The 17877-nt window shown below is 48.1% G+C and overlaps 1 protein-coding gene and 1 long non-coding RNA gene across 3 annotated transcripts in view; one reads left to right on the plus strand and one right to left on the minus strand.

Moving 5' to 3' along the window:
• Positions 1–8924, minus strand: part of Prmt8 (protein arginine methyltransferase 8) — an 84959-nt gene extending 76035 nt beyond the window's left edge. Inside the window, exon 1 of one of the 2 annotated variants that reach the window (XM_040737979.1) lies at positions 8804–8924. In XM_040737979.1, the coding sequence (XP_040593913.1) occupies positions 8804–8878 (75 nt within the window). In that variant the 5' untranslated portion in view covers positions 8879–8924. The remainder of the gene's footprint in view (positions 1–8803) is intronic. The other variant, XM_040737978.1, reaches the window with a different exon arrangement.
• On the plus strand, positions 8115–11950 carry LOC121136775. The gene is made up of 3 exons (XR_005873908.1): positions 8115–8418; positions 8679–9313; positions 10251–11950. It is a non-coding gene; the product is annotated as an uncharacterized LOC121136775 (long non-coding RNA).
• The last annotated feature ends 5927 nt before the right edge of the window (positions 11951–17877 follow it).

Genomic DNA, 17877 nt, shown 5'->3' on the forward strand with positions numbered 1-17877 from the left:
TCCCAGCTCCCTACCGACTGTATACGAAAGTTGCAACTTCCTCAGTTCCAAAATACAATTGATAGGACCTGCTTTTTTTTTTTACTGCTGCTGTTAAGGAAAACAGTGCCCCCATTGAGCCCCTTTTTGCTTTTTGTTTTTTTTTTTAACTGAACCCAATGGAAATGAAAAATAAACATTAAACATGATTGCTCTTGTGATAATTGCTAATGTCTCAAGGGAAAAGCCACAATAAGAGACCCTGGGTGAAGTGAGCAGCTAGGTCAAGGGACGTGGGAGAAAGGAAAGGGAAGGGGTGATGAACTAAACTGCATTGGATAATCAACCATCCAGTCAGTCATCAGCCAGGTTCATGTTGTGGGCATGGTATTGGGTGAGCCTACAGGTTGAACTGTGTCTCTCTGAAAAGATGGATTTGTGAAAGTGGCTGTCTTGGATGTTTTGTTGATGGTGGTAGGGGTTTTGTGGTTCTGGTTTTTGATGTTGTTAGTTTTTGTTTCTTGTTTTTTTAAATTTTTTGTTTTGGTTTTGGTTTTGGCTCTTTTCAACTTGACACAAGCTAGAATCATCTGGGAAGAGGAACCTTAATTGAGAAAAGACATCCATCATATCACCTATAGACAAGTCTATGGAGCATTTTCTTGGTTACTAATTGGTATGAGAGGGTCCAGTACATTGTGGGTGGAGCCACCTTTGGGCAAGTAGTCCTAGGCTGTGTAAGAAAGCAGGCTTAGCAAGCTATATGGAACAAGCCAATATGTGTTGGCTTTTCACTGGCTGCCAGCTCACAAATAACACAGAAACTTATTAATTATGAAAGCTTGGCCTTAGCTTAGATTTGTTCTCAACTAGCTCTTATAATTTAAATGAACCCATTTATATTAATCTATACTCTACCACATGGCATTACCTTTCTCTGTACTGCCTATCCTGCTTCCTCTTGTCTGGTTGGTGACTCTGCCTTTCTTCTTCCCAGAGATCTCTCTGTCACCAGAAGTCCCTCTAACCTCTTGCCTAGCTATTGACCATCCAGCTTTTTATTATGCCAATCACAGTAATACATCTTCACACAGTGTACAAATATTGGGCACCAGATGAAGTGTTTATCAAGTTATTCTTTATCAACAAAATCTCAACAGATATTGGGGTGAGAACCTGATTGATAAGAGAAATGGAGAACAGACCAGTGACCTCCTCTCTCCTCTCCTTCCTCAATCCAAAATGGCCAAGAATCTCCTAAGCCCCTCCCTACTACTTCCTGTGTCTTTCCATATGTACTTGATCCTCCAAAACCTCTATGGCTAATTTTGGTGAGCTAATTGCTAGCTCTGCCCTCTGATTAAAAGTATATTTTATTGTCAACCTTGGGAGTGTCGGTGATGACAATATAAATAGTATTTATACCAAGTAGTATATTATACCAAATATATCATAACAAAAATGTAAGTAGTATATTATACCACAACAAATAAGCAAGCAATACTCCTCCATGGCCTCTGCTTTAGTTCCTGGCTCCACGTTCCTGTCTTGAGTTGCTGCCCTAATTTCCCTCACTGATAAAGTATGGCCTGAGATTTTTAAACTGAAATAAACCCTTTCCTCTTCAAGTTGGCTTTGATCTGGGTATTGTATCACAGCAATAAAAACTCTAACTAAGATAGTGGCTTCATTTGGGACTGCAATTTTAACAGAGTGATCAAGTTAATATGAGGTCATGAAATCCCACTGTAGTGCAAGAGGACAGATAAGCAAATGGACTTCTAACACACACACACACACACACACACACACACACACACACACACACCACAACAGAACACCATGCGAAGATGAAGACAGGGACTAGAACGCTATGTCTATAAACCAAGGAATGCCCAGCACACTTGGCAACCATAGGAAGCTAAGAGGAAGGGAAGGAACAGGCACGATGCATCCTAGAGCCTCCAGATTGAACCAGCTCTGCTGGTAGCTGGATTGCAGGCTTCTGGCTTCCAGAACTGTGAAAGAGCAAGTTTATTCTGTTTTAAGCCACTCAGTTTGTGGTACTCCACTATAACAACACTAGGGAATACAAATGAGTTATGAAAAAATGATCATTGAAAAACAAACAAGCAAACAACACTGTCTTTAGTGTTCACTTCATTCCCACCAAGCAGCAGCTAGCTTAGAGCCCAGGTGTAATGCTGATGGCCTTCAGTTTAACTTCCAAGGTGGTACACTTTATTAGACAGGAGCGTTTTTTCCTGGTCCACCAACACAGTCTCCAGGAGGAATTGCATGGATGCACAGGGGAAGGGGAGATTTTTGTCTCCACCACAAGTTCTGATACGTCCTTGTCATGCACAGGGTATTTCTGAGGACTTCGGAGGTGAAGGTGGCAAGACGGTGGTGGAGACAACAGGAGGGTACCTAGGAAATGGAAAGTGGGGCTGAGGTCTCTTTCTAGAAGTCTCCCAAGTCCACAGGTCCTCATTCTCCTACTGTTTTTTCCTTCCTTAGTTTGAATTTTTCAGTTCTTGCCTTTGGTTCTTCCTATGTCTTTCCAGACTCATGAAGTGGATAAAATGTAGGTTTTGGTGACTAGAGAGTCAAATTTTGGGGTGTTGATTCCAACACCTGCTCATATCAGGGCCTTGGAAAGTCACACTAGTCATCCTTGCCTTGGCTTCTTACCTGTGCAATGGGAATGGCACATGTCTCACAGTGTCTCATAGAATGGATGTGTAACAAGGCATCTAAAGATCATATGAAGAAGAAGGAGCTCTCATTGCGCACAATTTCCAATGTCTGTGTGGAGAAAAATAGAGCTTTGGATGATGCTATGTATGGGTCAAGATGTACCAGAAAACATGCTCAGAAGGTCAGAACAGAAATGTGATGCTCTTTTAAAAGGGGCAAAAACGTCATTGCTCTATGAAGAGGTGTTGGTCTCTCTTTGTCCAGATTTGAGTTTCTTTCAGCTCTAAGATTGTGACATTATAAAAATGTACAGATCAAACTGTTTGCATTTTATCAAATAAAAGTACACAATAAGACAGTCTTTAAAAAGAAAGAAAAATAGGAGTTGATAACTAAACCCTTAGCAAGAAATCTAACCACCTAGTTTTACAAAGGTGACTGTAATTGCAATATAAGAGAATAGGCTCAGATTCCAGGAAGAATTTCTCAACTACTGAGATAACTGGGAAACTAAGGGAGCCATTTTCTCTGAAGCCTTTTGACAAGAGACCACTGAGTGGGCAACTATGCATCTTGGGCAAGGACATTCAGAGGCAAAAGCAATGACCAAGCAACTTTTTGGAGGTCTCTCTCCATCCCGTGACTGCTTCTGTTTGTAAGGATGAAACCCCCTGTGTCTCATACACACAAGAGCCTCTTGTAGTTATCTTGGCAGCCCATGCATTGTCAGGCTGTCCATTTCTTCCCTGCTGGTACAGTATGGTCCAAGGTGTAAGTAGTGTTTTTACATATTGTTGCATGTTCCACATTGATATGTGAGAATCACTTCGCATTGCAGTTAGCAAAGAGGAGGAAATGAAGCTCACTCCCAAACTGGAGACAGGAATGTTGTATTTCACCCTCTTTGACAGCGAAAAGCCAAGATTTGCCAGGGGGTGAACACATGTGGGTATCTTCTTAATTCTCCTAAACTCAGTTCAGGGTTGAAATCAGGGTTTGCTGAAGAAGGAAAACTGGATTTGGATTATGGATGAGGGACTATTTGAACAAGAGGAGCAAGAAAGGGAGAGTCCACCCAGACTTAACTTCTCCTGGCAAGATTCTTATAACATGTCAGGATAACAGGCAGACGCCAAGTGTTAGCCAAGAACGAGCCAGCCTCCTGACCCCAGTACAAGCCTGAATGTATTTAATCATAACAGAAACCTTCTGAAATGGCTGGTCCAGCATAGCAACGCATCTAGGGAGCCCAGAACTGGACTTAAACCCCAGCTGCCTTACTCCAGGGCCTGAGTAAGTATTTGGTGGTCAAAGAAAGAGACTTGGAGGCCAGCTGTCCTGACGGAAGCAGCTGCCTCCTCTCATTCCTGTCTCTCGGCTCTCTCACATGGGGCTAATGGGGCCATGCACTTCGGCAGAAAGTGAAGCTGCAGTTAATGGGTATTCCAAGTCTACACAGCACTCGGGAAGTCAGCTCAGTTGTCCCCACGACTCCAGCTGTGCTCATGTGTACCCAGACTCTGTTGTCACTGTAGGATCTTCCTCAGTCTGTAAGGAATCTCTTTCTGGGCCAACAAGTTAACAGAACACCAAGAATAATTCTTTGAAATGATTATTGCTAAAGATGTTTTTTCTAGCCCCGATGTTCTCCTTTGTGGTGATGGACCCCCAATCAAGGAGTCAGTAACCAAGAATCACTACAGGAAAACAGAGAAGGGTCCATTAACCCCCTGGCTTGTAAGAGGCTATCGTGATTAATACGTTTATCTTCTTTTAGATGAATGCCCTATAGCAAGAGGCAATGATTACCAAACATTGGATAGGTCCATGAATAACCAGAATGTACCAGAGTGCTTTGAGTGGTTGCAACATCTGGATTCTCAGAATCCTAATCCATTGTGAGTTTTAAAGGACTACATTAGCTCAAGCACAGCAGAAGAGATGGGAACCCCAGTTTTTAGAAACCCAGAAGTCTTATAACCACACAAATCAATTCAATCTACACATTATTTACTGTGTGGCAGATACCGGGCCAAAAATAATGCATGTTAAAAAAAAAGCTTGCCTGTCCAATCAGAGAAATAGACATGTATAAAGGAGAATTATCTTGCAATAGGAAAGCAATGGGCAGGCAGCACAAACGCCTAAGAAGAAGCGATAGATTGCTCTCCCTAGGGAGAAACGTTAAATGAGAGATCTGGCAAGGCTGCCCAGAGGAAGCAACATTTGCTTTGAGTCTTGCAGGTTGAGGGAGACTTTATTTTCCCCCAGAAAGAAGAATAGGAAGAAGCATCATAGATGGAGGGAAGGCACAAAATCATTCAGGCCTAAATTCAGCTGTCTCAGAGGGAGGCTCCCATACGGCAGATACCAGAGGACCTTGTCCTACATGCTAAGAACCCAGGTACTTTGTAGGAAGTGGGGTAGCTCCTGAGTTTTGAGAGCTGACCTATCAAAGTCAAGTTATCCTTTCAAAAGCCAGCCATGCTGATGAGACTGGACCAGACATGGTCGGCTGCTAGAGGCTGGGATTCTAGCATGGAATCCTAGCATAAAGGACCTTCCTTGGGCACTGAGGGTAGGCTGCAAAGAGTGGGCATGGAGCTTCTGCAGACGTCACAGGAGGCCCCAGCACCAGGCTGACGATGTAGCTCAGATGGTAGAGTATTTGCCTAATTTTCACAAGACCCTGGGTTCGATCCCAGCACTGCATAAATCCCAGTGCAGTGGTGTCACATGCCGATAATCCCAGTACTCAGAAAGTAGAGGCAGAGGAATAAGAAGTTCAAGGTCATCCTCAATAGTTCACCGCTTGTCTTGGGTACAGAAGACTGATGAGGAGAAGTGTATAACTGAGGGCGCAGGAGAAAGCAGGAAGTGAGATGGGCTGCCCTGGTGCTTTCTTACACCACACCCACAATCAGCTTAGATTAACAATTTAAGAAACCAAAATCGAAGTGACTGAAGGTGCACCCAGGACCAATTGTAGCCACAAAGCCTTGCACTGGAGGCTCCATGCCCTAGCTTCTAACCTTGTTCCAGACCTGGAGACTGTGGTCACAGTACATATAGTGACACCTCTCACACACCCCCAAATCCCTCACCACCCCACCCCTGCCTGATGACTGCCATCTCTTTCCAAATCTTTTCCTTGTGAAAAAAACCTCCTCTAAGCTTGCCATCCTCTCAGCCTCCCTCCCTTCGAAAGCAATCCTCTCCTCCCACTCCCCATCTACTCCATTCACACGTGGCATCTTGCTAGAAATAGCAAGCGTAGGGCAAAGAGCAATGAATCAAAGACGAGGACAATCCACGTTCCAAGTCCAGTCTAACCCAGCAGCTGCTTAGAGACACTGCCTGACCTTAGGCTACTCTGTGGCCTCAAATCAAATGAGAAACAAACACTAACCTTTGTTTCCCTCGCAGTCTCAATATGAGGACAGAGCACAAGGAGTGTGCTCACGCGAGCAAGAGGCCAGGAATGATGCAACAGGGCTCTCGAGCAGGAGTGCCCACGAGCCTGTGAGTTCTTTGAGGGCAAGAGCCGGGCCACTGGGGTCTTGGGGACCTATGTTTGCCTGGTACAGAGTGAGTAGTGCCTGCTGGGGACTAGGCAGGGACCACTGCCACCTAGACCTCCACACATTCACAAGGTTGCTCTTGTCAACCCGACAACACGCAGGCAATGCTCCCCCACAATATCCCACTTTGGAAGTACTGCTTTGCTCCTAGCTTATTCCAAAAACAGCCCTTTCCTGGAGGAAAACCAAGCAGCAGTCACGAGGCCTGGATGCCTCGCTGGGTACGTTTGTTTGACCAAGTCCTTTCTTTCTCCAAGGAAGTTGCTGAGAGCCGAACTTCCTCCTCTGTTGTTCCATTGTCCCTCCAAGGGGCCCCAGCTGGATCTTTTCCTACCAAGCTCCCTTTATACCCTGCACACCTCTCTCTGTCTTTCTCTCTGTGTGTCTCTGTCTCTGTGTGTCTCTGTCTCTCTCTGGCTGCCCCCCACCCCCATCCCCCGCCCCGTCCCTCGCCGCCGCCCCGCCGCCGCCTCTACTGCTGTTTTCATTGATGCCTTGAGCAGAGCTGGCATGTGCGACTGCTGAGAAGGGGGAGCGTGGAGCAGCGGGGGAAGCAAGTAAAAATAGCCTGTCGCGCGTCGCTCTGCCTGCTCCGGACGCCTTTAACCCTCGCGGAGGGGGAGAGAGCCGCAGCTGCCACTGCACACTGCGGAATGTGGCCCGGGTCTGCACCAGACCCCACACGCCAGTCCCGGTGATGGCGGACCAGGACCCACGGAAACTTTATTTTTATTTTTAAAGACAAGCAGAGCTGAGGTAGGGTAGGGAAACACAGGCGAAGAGCTACAGCTACCGAGCTGCAGAGACTGCTACGTGCTGGCTAGCCCAACACTTCACCAGAGCTCGGCCTTGAGACTCCAAGCTATTTTTAGAAACCTGTTCCTCGGGTGGGCGATCAGAGGGCAGAGGGGGAATGGAGAGAGTCGCTCTACCGCGATGCTGAGCGCCTGGTGCTACACTCGGTTTCAAAGGTCTGCTCTCGGGCTGGGGGTGGGGAAGAGGATGGGCCAAGGAACGACATGCGGGCTGGCTTTGCCCTAACTCAAGGAGAAAACATTAGATGCTTAATGCTCCGTGTCTTTCAAGCTCCAGAGCATGTTTGTTTCAAAAATCGACAGTTGCCACAGCATGCTGCCTCTAGTGCCCAGGAAATGGGAATTCTCAAGCTTTGCTACCTACACTGTGGGATGAAAATGAGTTGTGACCTCTAGGAAAGAAGGCCAGGAAGGGTCTTCACGTTGTTTTTGCATTCCCGCAAGGCCGGGACAGTTCCCGCGCCACACCCCCATCCCCGCCCCATGCTGCATATGGGTTACCGTATGTGAAATGTACGGCAGCCCCACCAGACACCGGGCTATTAATAGAGCCCTGGAGTTTGCTCTGTGTCTTTTTCCTGCCACCGAATAAGGGATGATCACACACACCCCACTCCTCCCCCACCTCGGCGCACAGTTCCTCCGCGAAGGTAAGGGGGCTGCCCACACCGATCCCCTCTGTGACTACAGGTGCCCAGAGCCGGGGAATAATCCCGTTGTAATGACAATGGGGTCAGAGCTAGGCGAAAGAACAGACTTGCTCCGGACGCAAAGCCCCGCTGGGCTCTATCAAGATCGAGGCCAACTCTGGAGTAGAGAAAGGGCAGCTAAGGGGCTGCCGAAGACGGAGGGCAAGAGTACCATTTGCGGAGCTAGAGCGGCTTCCTTAAAAGCTGCTGCCGGACAAGTGGCGGCAGACCCATTTTGCGCTGCAGCCTAGCGTGAGCAGCCCCCACCGCCTTGTGCAGGCTCGGTTGCGGCAGGCACTGTCCCTGGTGCTGAATGGGGCCGCGGTCGGTGCGCCCTCTCCGGGTTCCGCGCTCCCGTGTCTCCTTTAGCACTCGTGGTTTGCAGACCTCCAGGCCGTCCCCGATGTGGACTGGAGGGGTCTGGTTGCAGGTGCTTGAGTACCGTCACCAGATCGGCCCCCCTGAGGCCGGGAGCTCTCCGTGGTGCTGCGGGGACCCGGAGATTGGGAACCGCCTCGAGCTTGAAGGATAAAGCCCAGGCAGCAGTGGGAGATGTCGAGGCACTGCAGGGAGTAGACCTGGCCCTAATATAACCCACCCCAGCTCTGCATAAAGCCGGGATCCGAGATCACTATCGGAATCCAGTGAACAGGGGTAAGGGAGCAGGGCTGCCCAGGGTCTGGGACTTGGAGGAACAGTAAGGGAGCAGCGGGTGGCAGGAGAGGGTGATGGGGGTGAGACTTTTACATTTTCAAGAGGGGTGGGAGCTGAGACATGCACGGTCGCCCACCCCCACCTCTACATCTCTCTCTCTCTCTCTCTCTCTCTCTCTCTCTCTCTCTCTCTCTCTCTCTCTCTCTCTCTCTCTCTCTCTCTCTCTCTCTCTGTCTTTCTCTCTCTCTCTCTGCCGCCAGAGACACAAGCGGGATGGGGAAAGTTTGGCACCGCGGCATCCGTAGTGGCAGCAGCCAGCAGAGACACACGGGGGTCCGGGTGGGCGGCAGGGTCGCCCAAAGCCCCGGCCCGGTCGCCTCCTTACCTCCGTGTTTTCGACTGCGTTCTCCGCCATTTTCCTCCGGAGGAGCAGGCAGCGGGAGGAGTGTTTCATGCCCATAAGAGCCAGCAAGGGTTTGGGGATTCGAGATAGTAAAGAAAGAGAGAGGGCTGGTATGGCTTTAAAAGAGAGCCAAAGAATGCGAGAGGAAGGGGAGGAAAAAATCCCCAGCCAACCCCTCTGCCAGAACGTCCTCCGCGACAATCGAGCTCCGTGGAGTCCCCTCTGCGGTCGCCACTTTGTTCACGTTTCCTCGCTCATCTGCCTCGCATCCCTTCGCACACTTCCAAGTTCTGGTCGAGCTCGCGACCCCCTCCGCGCCCCTTTCCCCTGCGCAGCGGGCTGGGCGGGAGGGAGGCGGCCCCGCGGGCACGCCGGCTGTAGCCGCGGTTCCGAAGTCCGGCAGGCGGGAGGCGGACGCCAACTCTCCCAACTTCTGCCGATCGCTGGGCGAAGCAACACGCGTCCTGCTCCGCGCTCCCGGGGGCTGAGCGGGTGAGTGGGGGCGGGGTGGGAGGTGCACGGGAGCGGGCGGGTGGCGGGGCGCTGACGGCGGGGACCCCCAGCCCGCCCCCGTGCCCGGGACCGCGGGGTCTGGGGGCCGCCTGCGCTGTGCTCCACTCTGCTCCCGGCGCGGCGCACACCTGGCGCGGGGGCTAGGACTGAGCGCACGCCGCAGGGCTGCGCGCCAGGTTCCCGGAAGCCTGTGTCCTGAGGTTCTCAGTCCTGGTGTATGTAGTCCTAGCTAGAGCAAGCCCGGGGCAAGACTCGGCCACCGTTACCTCGTCTCCGTCGACCCCTCCCCCGCCCCCCCGGAGGTTCCTGGATCCTTCGCGTGTTACGGTTTGGGGAGAGAAAGGATGGGTGTTTGGATAAGGGTGGGGAGTCCTTAACTCCTTCAACTCTAGGACTGAGTAGGCCGTCTCTGTTTAGCCTTTCCTTCACCCTCCCGAGCCCAAGACTAGAAGAGCTTCAAACCCCTCTCAGGGGGACCGGGTTGGGGTGAAGGTGGCCGCTCGAGGTGGCTTGGGGAAACGATCAGGAACAAGTCAATGAGAGAGCTTGCGGTCTAGCTTCCCCATCCCTGGCTTGCTTGACAGCCCCCCCACCCTGGGCCCACACGTTTCTCCCCCCCACCTCTCCCCCTCCCCCACCATCACCAGATCTTGAAGTCCCTTTTATGGGAGAGAGCTGTGAGGATGTCACGTACCCATTAGGATTCTCTCAATCCTTTTTTAAGGGAGTTTGGGCGGCAGCGGGGGGGTGTGAATTTTTATACAATGCATTCCTGTCTTCACTTTGAGAGCTTTTTTCTCTCTTTCGGGCCATCTGTCAGGCACTGGGGGATAGAACAATGCGGGAAGGAGGCGGCACTCAGGACCCTTTAGCTGGCTCTCTCAGAGGCTGAACCTTCAGGTTTTCCAACCCACAGGTCAAGGCCTGGACCTCACAGATGCCCCCCGGAGCGCTCTGCTCTCTTCATTTTGGTCCTTATTTGACTTTCTAATCCAATTGTCCTGCTTAGTCTGATCACAACCTGTGATAGCCAGGAAGTGTAAGAGTAACTGTCCTCAACTAACCCGGATCCATTGAGGAAAGGGGCCAGCCCAGGCTCAGCATGATGAATTCCTCCATCAGAACAGATCCTCCGGCAAAAAGAAGAGACACTGTCATAAGTGGGGGTGAGAAGCGAAAACCAGGAAGAGGAGACGATGAAGAATGACAAGGATTAAAGAAAATGCAGCAAGAAGCTTGGGTTAACTGAACCACATTGATTACATGTTCTGAACAAGAGTAAATTCAAGTGCATTAGCCTCAACCTCCTCGGTCCACAGACCTCAATTCGAGGTGGGCTCAAATGAGCAAATCTTTGACAATACTTGGTCCTTCCTCACGTCTATCCTGACATTCTTCCAAAAGTCGTATGTGGGAATGGGGGTATAAGTGCATCCGAAGAGTGATTCTTACCCTCTGTTACCTCCTGTTTTCTAAGCTTCTTCTCCCAGATAAAGACTCAGATGTTAGATTAAAAGAGGCTCAGTACTTGTACAATCGAATAAGACTAGGAAAGCAAGATCCACACCCACACATTGGGCCAGTCCTCTTGCAGATAAGGATCCTAGATCAGAGAGAAGGGGACATTTGACAAGCTGTGAGAACATCTGACACCAATTCTCCAGCCTCCCGACTTTCAACCCAACACTGTCCCTACCCCACACTCCTTCTGCTAGTTCATGCATTCTGTGACTAACAGGGGAGGAGGGGAGCTGAAGCAGGCTCCCACCGAAATAGGCTGCTGCTGTGCCTGATTGTGTTGCTATGAGAACCTCAGTGGGGGTGTTCCCTCAGTTCTCTGTTGAAATTTTTTGCTGTGCTTGGCTTCTCCCCAAGTACAGACACAGCTCCTGTTGGAATGGGGAAGGGACATAGAGAGCTGTGTTTTGACATCAAGAGTTTTCTATTCCAACTCAAAGCAGTCTGGGCACTGAGTGAGGTTATCTAGGCCACTAGGGTTGCTCTGTAGTGGCCAGCGGAATGTGTGACCCTATCACAGTTGATGCTCCTGCACTGCTTGAACCCTCCTGGAGCTGAGATACTGTCCCTGCCGTGGGCCCTCCTAATTACAAATTCACAGACTGAAAGGTGGAACTTCAAGTGATTTGTTACTCAACACTGGAGACAGAGAGATGGTTCAGGCCTCCAGGTGCACACACTTTGGCACATATTCACACATGGACATACAATGAATATATACACACAATTACCTGAACACCCACCTCCTAGGGTTGTGAAAATCCATGCTGTCTGAAAAACACATAGTAGGCTCTTTCCAGGTCTATTTTCTCAAATCCCCTTATTCTTGAGAAGCCAGCCTTTTCCATTTCCTTTGCATAAATAACATGTCTTCTTATCATGTTAGTTCAATTATCCCGCATGATACTGACTGGGCATCTCTTGGGTGCCTTGCTCACAATAGGAACTTGGCTTAACAAGGCAACAGAACCCACCAACTTCCACTGAGTTCTCAACTTTTTAGTCACCTTGAACAATTGGAACAAAATGTTTATAAAGCTTTTGGAGAGAGTTTGGTGGCAAGCAAGAAAACATGGGATGATAAAGACATTCAACATTTGTCATGGCATGTGTTTGATGTATTCTGTGGTCAAGTGGTCCAAAGACTCATTAGCTCATTTCCCTTGCACTAGACTTTCAACAGAAAAGAAATGTGTTGAATGGCACACAGGTATTCAGAACAATGCTGACCTGATGGTAAGAACACAAATACGTGAACATTTGCTAGTCTTGGAGAATGAGTTAAACTCCATAGAGTGTTTTACTAGGTTGTTGTAGTCTCTGTTTCTGAACAGGTTTTCATGTAGTCCTTTTGACTACTCTTTGGGGTATTGTCTCCACCAAACAAAACACAGGGGAAATGCACAGAAAGAGACAAAACCCAAAGTATTGCTCTCAGAAACACATTCAAGATGGAAGTTCAGGCAGGGTGGTGGTGGTGCACGCCTTTAATCCCAGCACTCGGGAGGCAGGTGCAGGCGGATCTCTGTGAGTTCGAGGCTGGGCTGGACCGACAGCCTCCAAAACAATACAGAGAAACCCTGTCTCGTAAAACCAAAAAAAAAAAAAAAAAAAAAAAAAAAAAAAAAGATGGACGTTCAGGACGCCTTATTCCATGTAGGGCTCTAGAGAAGTTAACTGAACTCAAACTCAAAGACCAGGACAGTGGCTCCCAAACTTAGCAGCATGATAGAACCATCTAATGAGCTTTAAACACACCAGTTCTTTGGTTCCTCCTTTAGTGATTGTTCTTAAATGGATCAGAGCATCGAGAGATTTAGGACTTAATTCTAGTAGAGAGCCATGTTGAGGAAAATGGATACAGATATTGGAAACAAGAACTGTGTAAGGTCCCTGAGGTATAGAAAAGACACCCATGTCCTGTCCCAGAACCATGAGAACTGCCCCAGTGTGGAAAGGTCTGCCTCTAATGCACACACTGTTTTCTTCCAGTACTGGCTTCCAATCCCAGCAGTCTACCACTACTGAGCCACATTCACAGTCCTTGGTTTTAAGACAGGGTCTTGCTATGTGGTTCACAATGGACTGGGACTAGGGAACCCTCCTGCCTTTGTTTCCATAGTGCTGGGACTGCAGCTGTATGCTGTGACACTGCTACCAGGACTGGCCCTTGAGATCTGTGGGATGGAGTGAAGTTGTGTTGATGCCTGGAGTAGCATGCAGGATTGAAACCCTTGGGGAAGGGTGTCATGGGAGTCCTCCAGTGCTGTGAGATGCAACTGAAGAGCTGGGGTTAGTTAGACTCATGACAAAGACATTGAAGAGGTTAAAACACCAGAAGAAGTGATTACTTATATTGTTCTATTATTAAATAAAACTTAGGAGTCAGATATTGGGGTAAAACCTGAAAGATCCAAAGAGCAGTGGGGGAAGGATCAGTTAACCCTGTCTCTCCACACTTCTAGATTGAAAAGGCAGGCCTCAGAATCCAAGCCTCTCCTTATTCCTTCCGGTGTCTCTTAATCCTAATCTGGTATGCAAAAACTCTATGGTTAATTCTGGCCATCTTAACATTGACTCCATCCTCTGATTCAAGGTTTAACTCTGTCAGTCTCAGAGTGAGATCAAAATATTCCAAAACAGGAGGTGACTTGTAAACACAGGAGGCCTATATGTTCCTACCCACCCTATTCTGGAACTCTCTAATTTTGCCTGACAGCCCATGCTGGAACCCCAGAACCAAACATTTCCTTTGATGCCTTGCCACTACCACCAACCAAGTGACCTAGAATAAGGACGCAGCTTCCCCCTAACCTATATAGACCATGCTCGGGAAGATGTAGGTGCAAACTCTGGTTTGCTCCTGCATGTAGATCTGATCTATGCACCCTCCTTGATCCCTCACATGTAACCAGGGCTCACATAGGACCACAGCACACTGCAGTGGATCCCTGCCTCCTCAGGAATTAGGCCACAGCCATTATCCATCACCACACATGGCAGCTAACCCAGCAGTGTTTTGAGGGTTGTCTGGGCCAAATGGAGTCCAGCCAAGACTGCAGCAGCCACTACCTGGCCAAGCTTGCAAAGAACCCCTTACCTGGGTGGTTCTCCTGCACAAAAACTTCTGCAGCTTTCTTCCTGACCTAAGGCCCACTGTCTTTTGTGTTTTTTTTTTGTTGTTGTTGATTCTTCGGGAATTTCACATCATGTACCCCAATGCCACTCATTTCCTCCTCTCCGTCACATATTTGCTGGGCATAATAATATTGGGAGCTGCAGTGTGTCACCAGTATACCCTTTTGCCCAAATAATTTTATTTGCAAATGTTCATTGCAATGAGCTGTTGCTTTGGATCAAGGCCTCTAGCTTCTGTTGCACCACCAATACTGAACCTTTATCGTGACTCATCTTTTTTTTTAAAGATTTATTTATTATGTATACAGTGTTCTACCTGCATGCATTTCAGATGGTTGTGAGCCACCATGTGGTTGCTGGGAATTGAATTTAGGACTTCCTCTGGAAGAGCAGTCAGTGCTCTTAACCACTGAGCCATCTCTCCAGCCCCTATCGTGACTCATCTGGGATATCCATCCTGCTGTTGCCCGGAGTCAATGGAGATCCTGCAGCTATGGCTCTGCAGGACTAGTCCCTTCACTACAGGGTCATAGATGTTGGGGTGGGCCAACTCAAACCCTGGATGTGTGTCTGGGTGGTAGCTGAGTTGGTTAGCTCTGGCCTACCGGGGCCCAACTCAGGCAAAGGCCAGGTCTCCTCTTGGCAGCCAGCGATGGGTGGAGCCAGATCTCCCTTGGCCATGCCATTGGGCCTGTTCTCCTATGCCCACACCACCACCTGCTCTGCCACACCGCTGCCAGCAAGGGGCAGGGGCAGCTTCCCCACAAATGGCAGCCAATGAGGGTCAGGGCCAGCTGTCCCATGCCCAGGCCACTCTCCCATGCCGGTGCCACTGGGGCCAGCTCTCCTGTGGAAGGCAGGGCCGGCTCTCCCACTGCTGCCAGTGAGGGGCAGTTCTCCCAGGGCCAGTTAAGGGCAAGGCCTGATCAACAGGGCTTTAGGTGGTAGTCCAGACCTCAGGCATTCTCATGGTCTTTGGTAGTAACATTGGCCACAGACATCAGCACGGATCCCAGCTTCAGTAGGGTCACAGATCCAGACATGACCCTCAGTGAAAACACAGGCCCAGTCATGTCAGCCTTGTTTCTGATGGCCTCTGCCTGTCCAGTACATGAGCAGCTCCACTTCTTTCCCACTCCTCTACCCCATATTTGATCATCATAGCAGCACCCAGAAGGCATTGTCTTCTGCCTGCCTGCAGGCCCACTGTTTTTAAATCACATCCCAAAGAACAACTTGCAGAAGTGTCCCAGGGCCTGTGGAGCACTAAGCTGCCTTTCCTCCCTTTTTTGACATTAAGACCAGAATATGATTTCTTTCTTCATCTCATAGTGTCTGATTAAGTCGCTGTGGTTTTTGTTATGTGTGACACTATTTGGCATGGTAATACTATTTGGGAGGCCTTTTGTTATGGTTCTGCATTGGTAAGGTTAGCCTTTGGTGCCTTGCACTCTTCAAGTTCTACTGCTGGGCTGAAATACAACTCAGGGCGGGGGGAGGGGGCATGCCAAGGCCCTGGCTCCAATCGCCAGCACGACAGAAAAAAATTAAAAAAAGAAATATTCTAAAGGCTGGTGAGATGGCTTACTGGATAATGCCTGTTGTATAAACATAGCAACATAGCGATCTCCTGTTTGAATTCCTAGAACCCCTGTAAAAGCTGAAAGCACTGGAAGGCATCTATAAAATCCCAGTGCTAGAGGAGAGAGTAGGGGAGGATCCATGATGTTCAATGGCAAACCAGACTCACCAGCTGATGAGCTCTGGCCTGTGAGTCCAATGAAGGACCCTGTCTCAAAAAATAATGTGGCGAGTGATTAAGGAAGTCATCAGACATTGACCTCAGACCTCCATGCATATATAGACATTCATGCATATCCACATACATGCACCCCCATATAGAACACATCCAAGCTACATATACCTTCCCCTGCAAATCTAATACCTTGGTTACCTACCTTTCTTTATGGATGATAAGGGCCAAAGTATAAAGATATATGCTTATTTTTCTCAGTAGTCTAGCTTCTTTGGAGACACAGAAGAGCCTTAAGGTTCCAAAATATTCCAAAGTGCTGTCAAAACAAAATTAGCTTTTCCTACTTGCTAAATAAAATTGTCCATGTCTTCCTTCTCAAGTTATTCATATTTACCTTTTTACAGCAAATCCCTTCCAAGCACCCCTTATCATCATTAACGCTGACTGGCAACCTTATTCAGCCTCTCCTGTGCAGTAGTTCAATGCATACTTTTCCTAAGAACTGAAGATGGAGGTTTTCTGTCCCGTGGCTGCTTCAGTCCCAAATAAGCACACAAAGACTTATATTATTAAACTGTTGGTCAATGGTTAGGGCTTCTTACTGGCTAGCTCTGTCTTAACTATTAGGCCATGTAGAAATACACAGATTAGTAGTTATGGATTGTCTTACCAGAGAATGTCTGGCAAGTCCTATCCTCCCAGTCCCTCTCTGCCTCACTTTCCCAGAGTTCTCCTCATCTCCTTGTCCCACCTATCTTCCTGCCTCTATTGGTCAAACAATGTTGTATTCATCAACCAATAAGAGAAACATACAGAAGAGAACCCATCAAAGAGTCCTTATGCATAAATGACTACGGATCATTTCTGGACTAAGATGTGTAAAGCTGAGTGCCTGGCCTTGGTGGTGCTTATCTGGGAAGATTTTTGTCAGATGATCAACTCTAGTACAGTCAGTGTTCTGATAGCCTCAAATACTTTTGGGGTCTTGTGAATTGGTTCTTATAGGTCCAATACAGTCATGATCAATGGCTTATCATCAAATATTGAGATGAGCATGGAGATCCTGAAAGGTGTAAAATCTGTGTCAAAAACCTAAGTCTCTACACCAAGAAAGTTAGGGACACATTCCATTATGAAGATACAATTCTGGGAAGTGCTGCTGCCTCAATTATCCAAATGCACTGTGATTGCACTTGATCATAACACAGTCTGCAAGCAAGACTGATCTCAGGTAGCCTGAAAACTCAGTGATCCTGTAGAGCCAAATAAAACCATGAATGAGTTTTCTTCATGGACCATTTAGTGACCATCATGACCACTTTCTTCTATCATTTAAGACTCCACTGGGCTGAGGAGATCAGTAAAATGCTTGTCTTGCAAGCATGAGGACCTGAGTCTGATCTTCAGAACTCTCTTTTTAAAGCCAGGCATGGTGTCATGTACTTACAACTGCAGCAGAGCGGATATGAAGACTGGAGGAAGGTCATTTGGACTCACTAGCCACCATCATAGTCTAAAGCTGCAGAGAAGTGAGAAACCCCAAAGTAACAGCTCCTGAGAAATGGCACCTGAGCACCTGAGGCTGTCCTCTTGCTGTCACAAGCATGTATGCACTCCCCTCCCCCCTCTCATACACACACACACACACACACACACACACACACACACACACACACACACACAAAATCCATCTCTGAGTGTCACCACTGACATTTTCCAGCTTGGCCTTGGAGTTTTGTTTCTGTACCTATATAATATGCAACTGTGTAGGCACAAGTGTGTGCATGCACACATATTGTGTGCCTGTGTGTGTGTGTGTGTGCATGTGCACGCACGCCTGTGTGTATTTGTGTATGCATGTATGTGCATGTGTGCAGTGCCTGATGTTGCTATGGCAACTGAATCATTTGAAACTTATTTCCCTTGTTAAACAAGCCTCTTTCCAGATTATCACATATATATCCAAGTTAATTTTTAAAACTGTAAACATCTTGCATGGGCGAACCCCACTTTACAAAAAGGAGCCCCTATTGAAAGACTTTCAAGTTGTTAGTTTCCTGTCATTCTCAGAAATTTATAGTAAATGTTCTTTTACAAATATCTTAAGAATAGGAGCCTTTATTTCCATGTG

The sequence above is a fragment of the Mesocricetus auratus genome, unplaced genomic scaffold, assembly GCF_017639785.1.
Source record: "Mesocricetus auratus isolate SY011 unplaced genomic scaffold, BCM_Maur_2.0 Super-Scaffold_100676, whole genome shotgun sequence".
Taxonomy (NCBI): domain Eukaryota; kingdom Metazoa; phylum Chordata; class Mammalia; order Rodentia; family Cricetidae; genus Mesocricetus; species Mesocricetus auratus.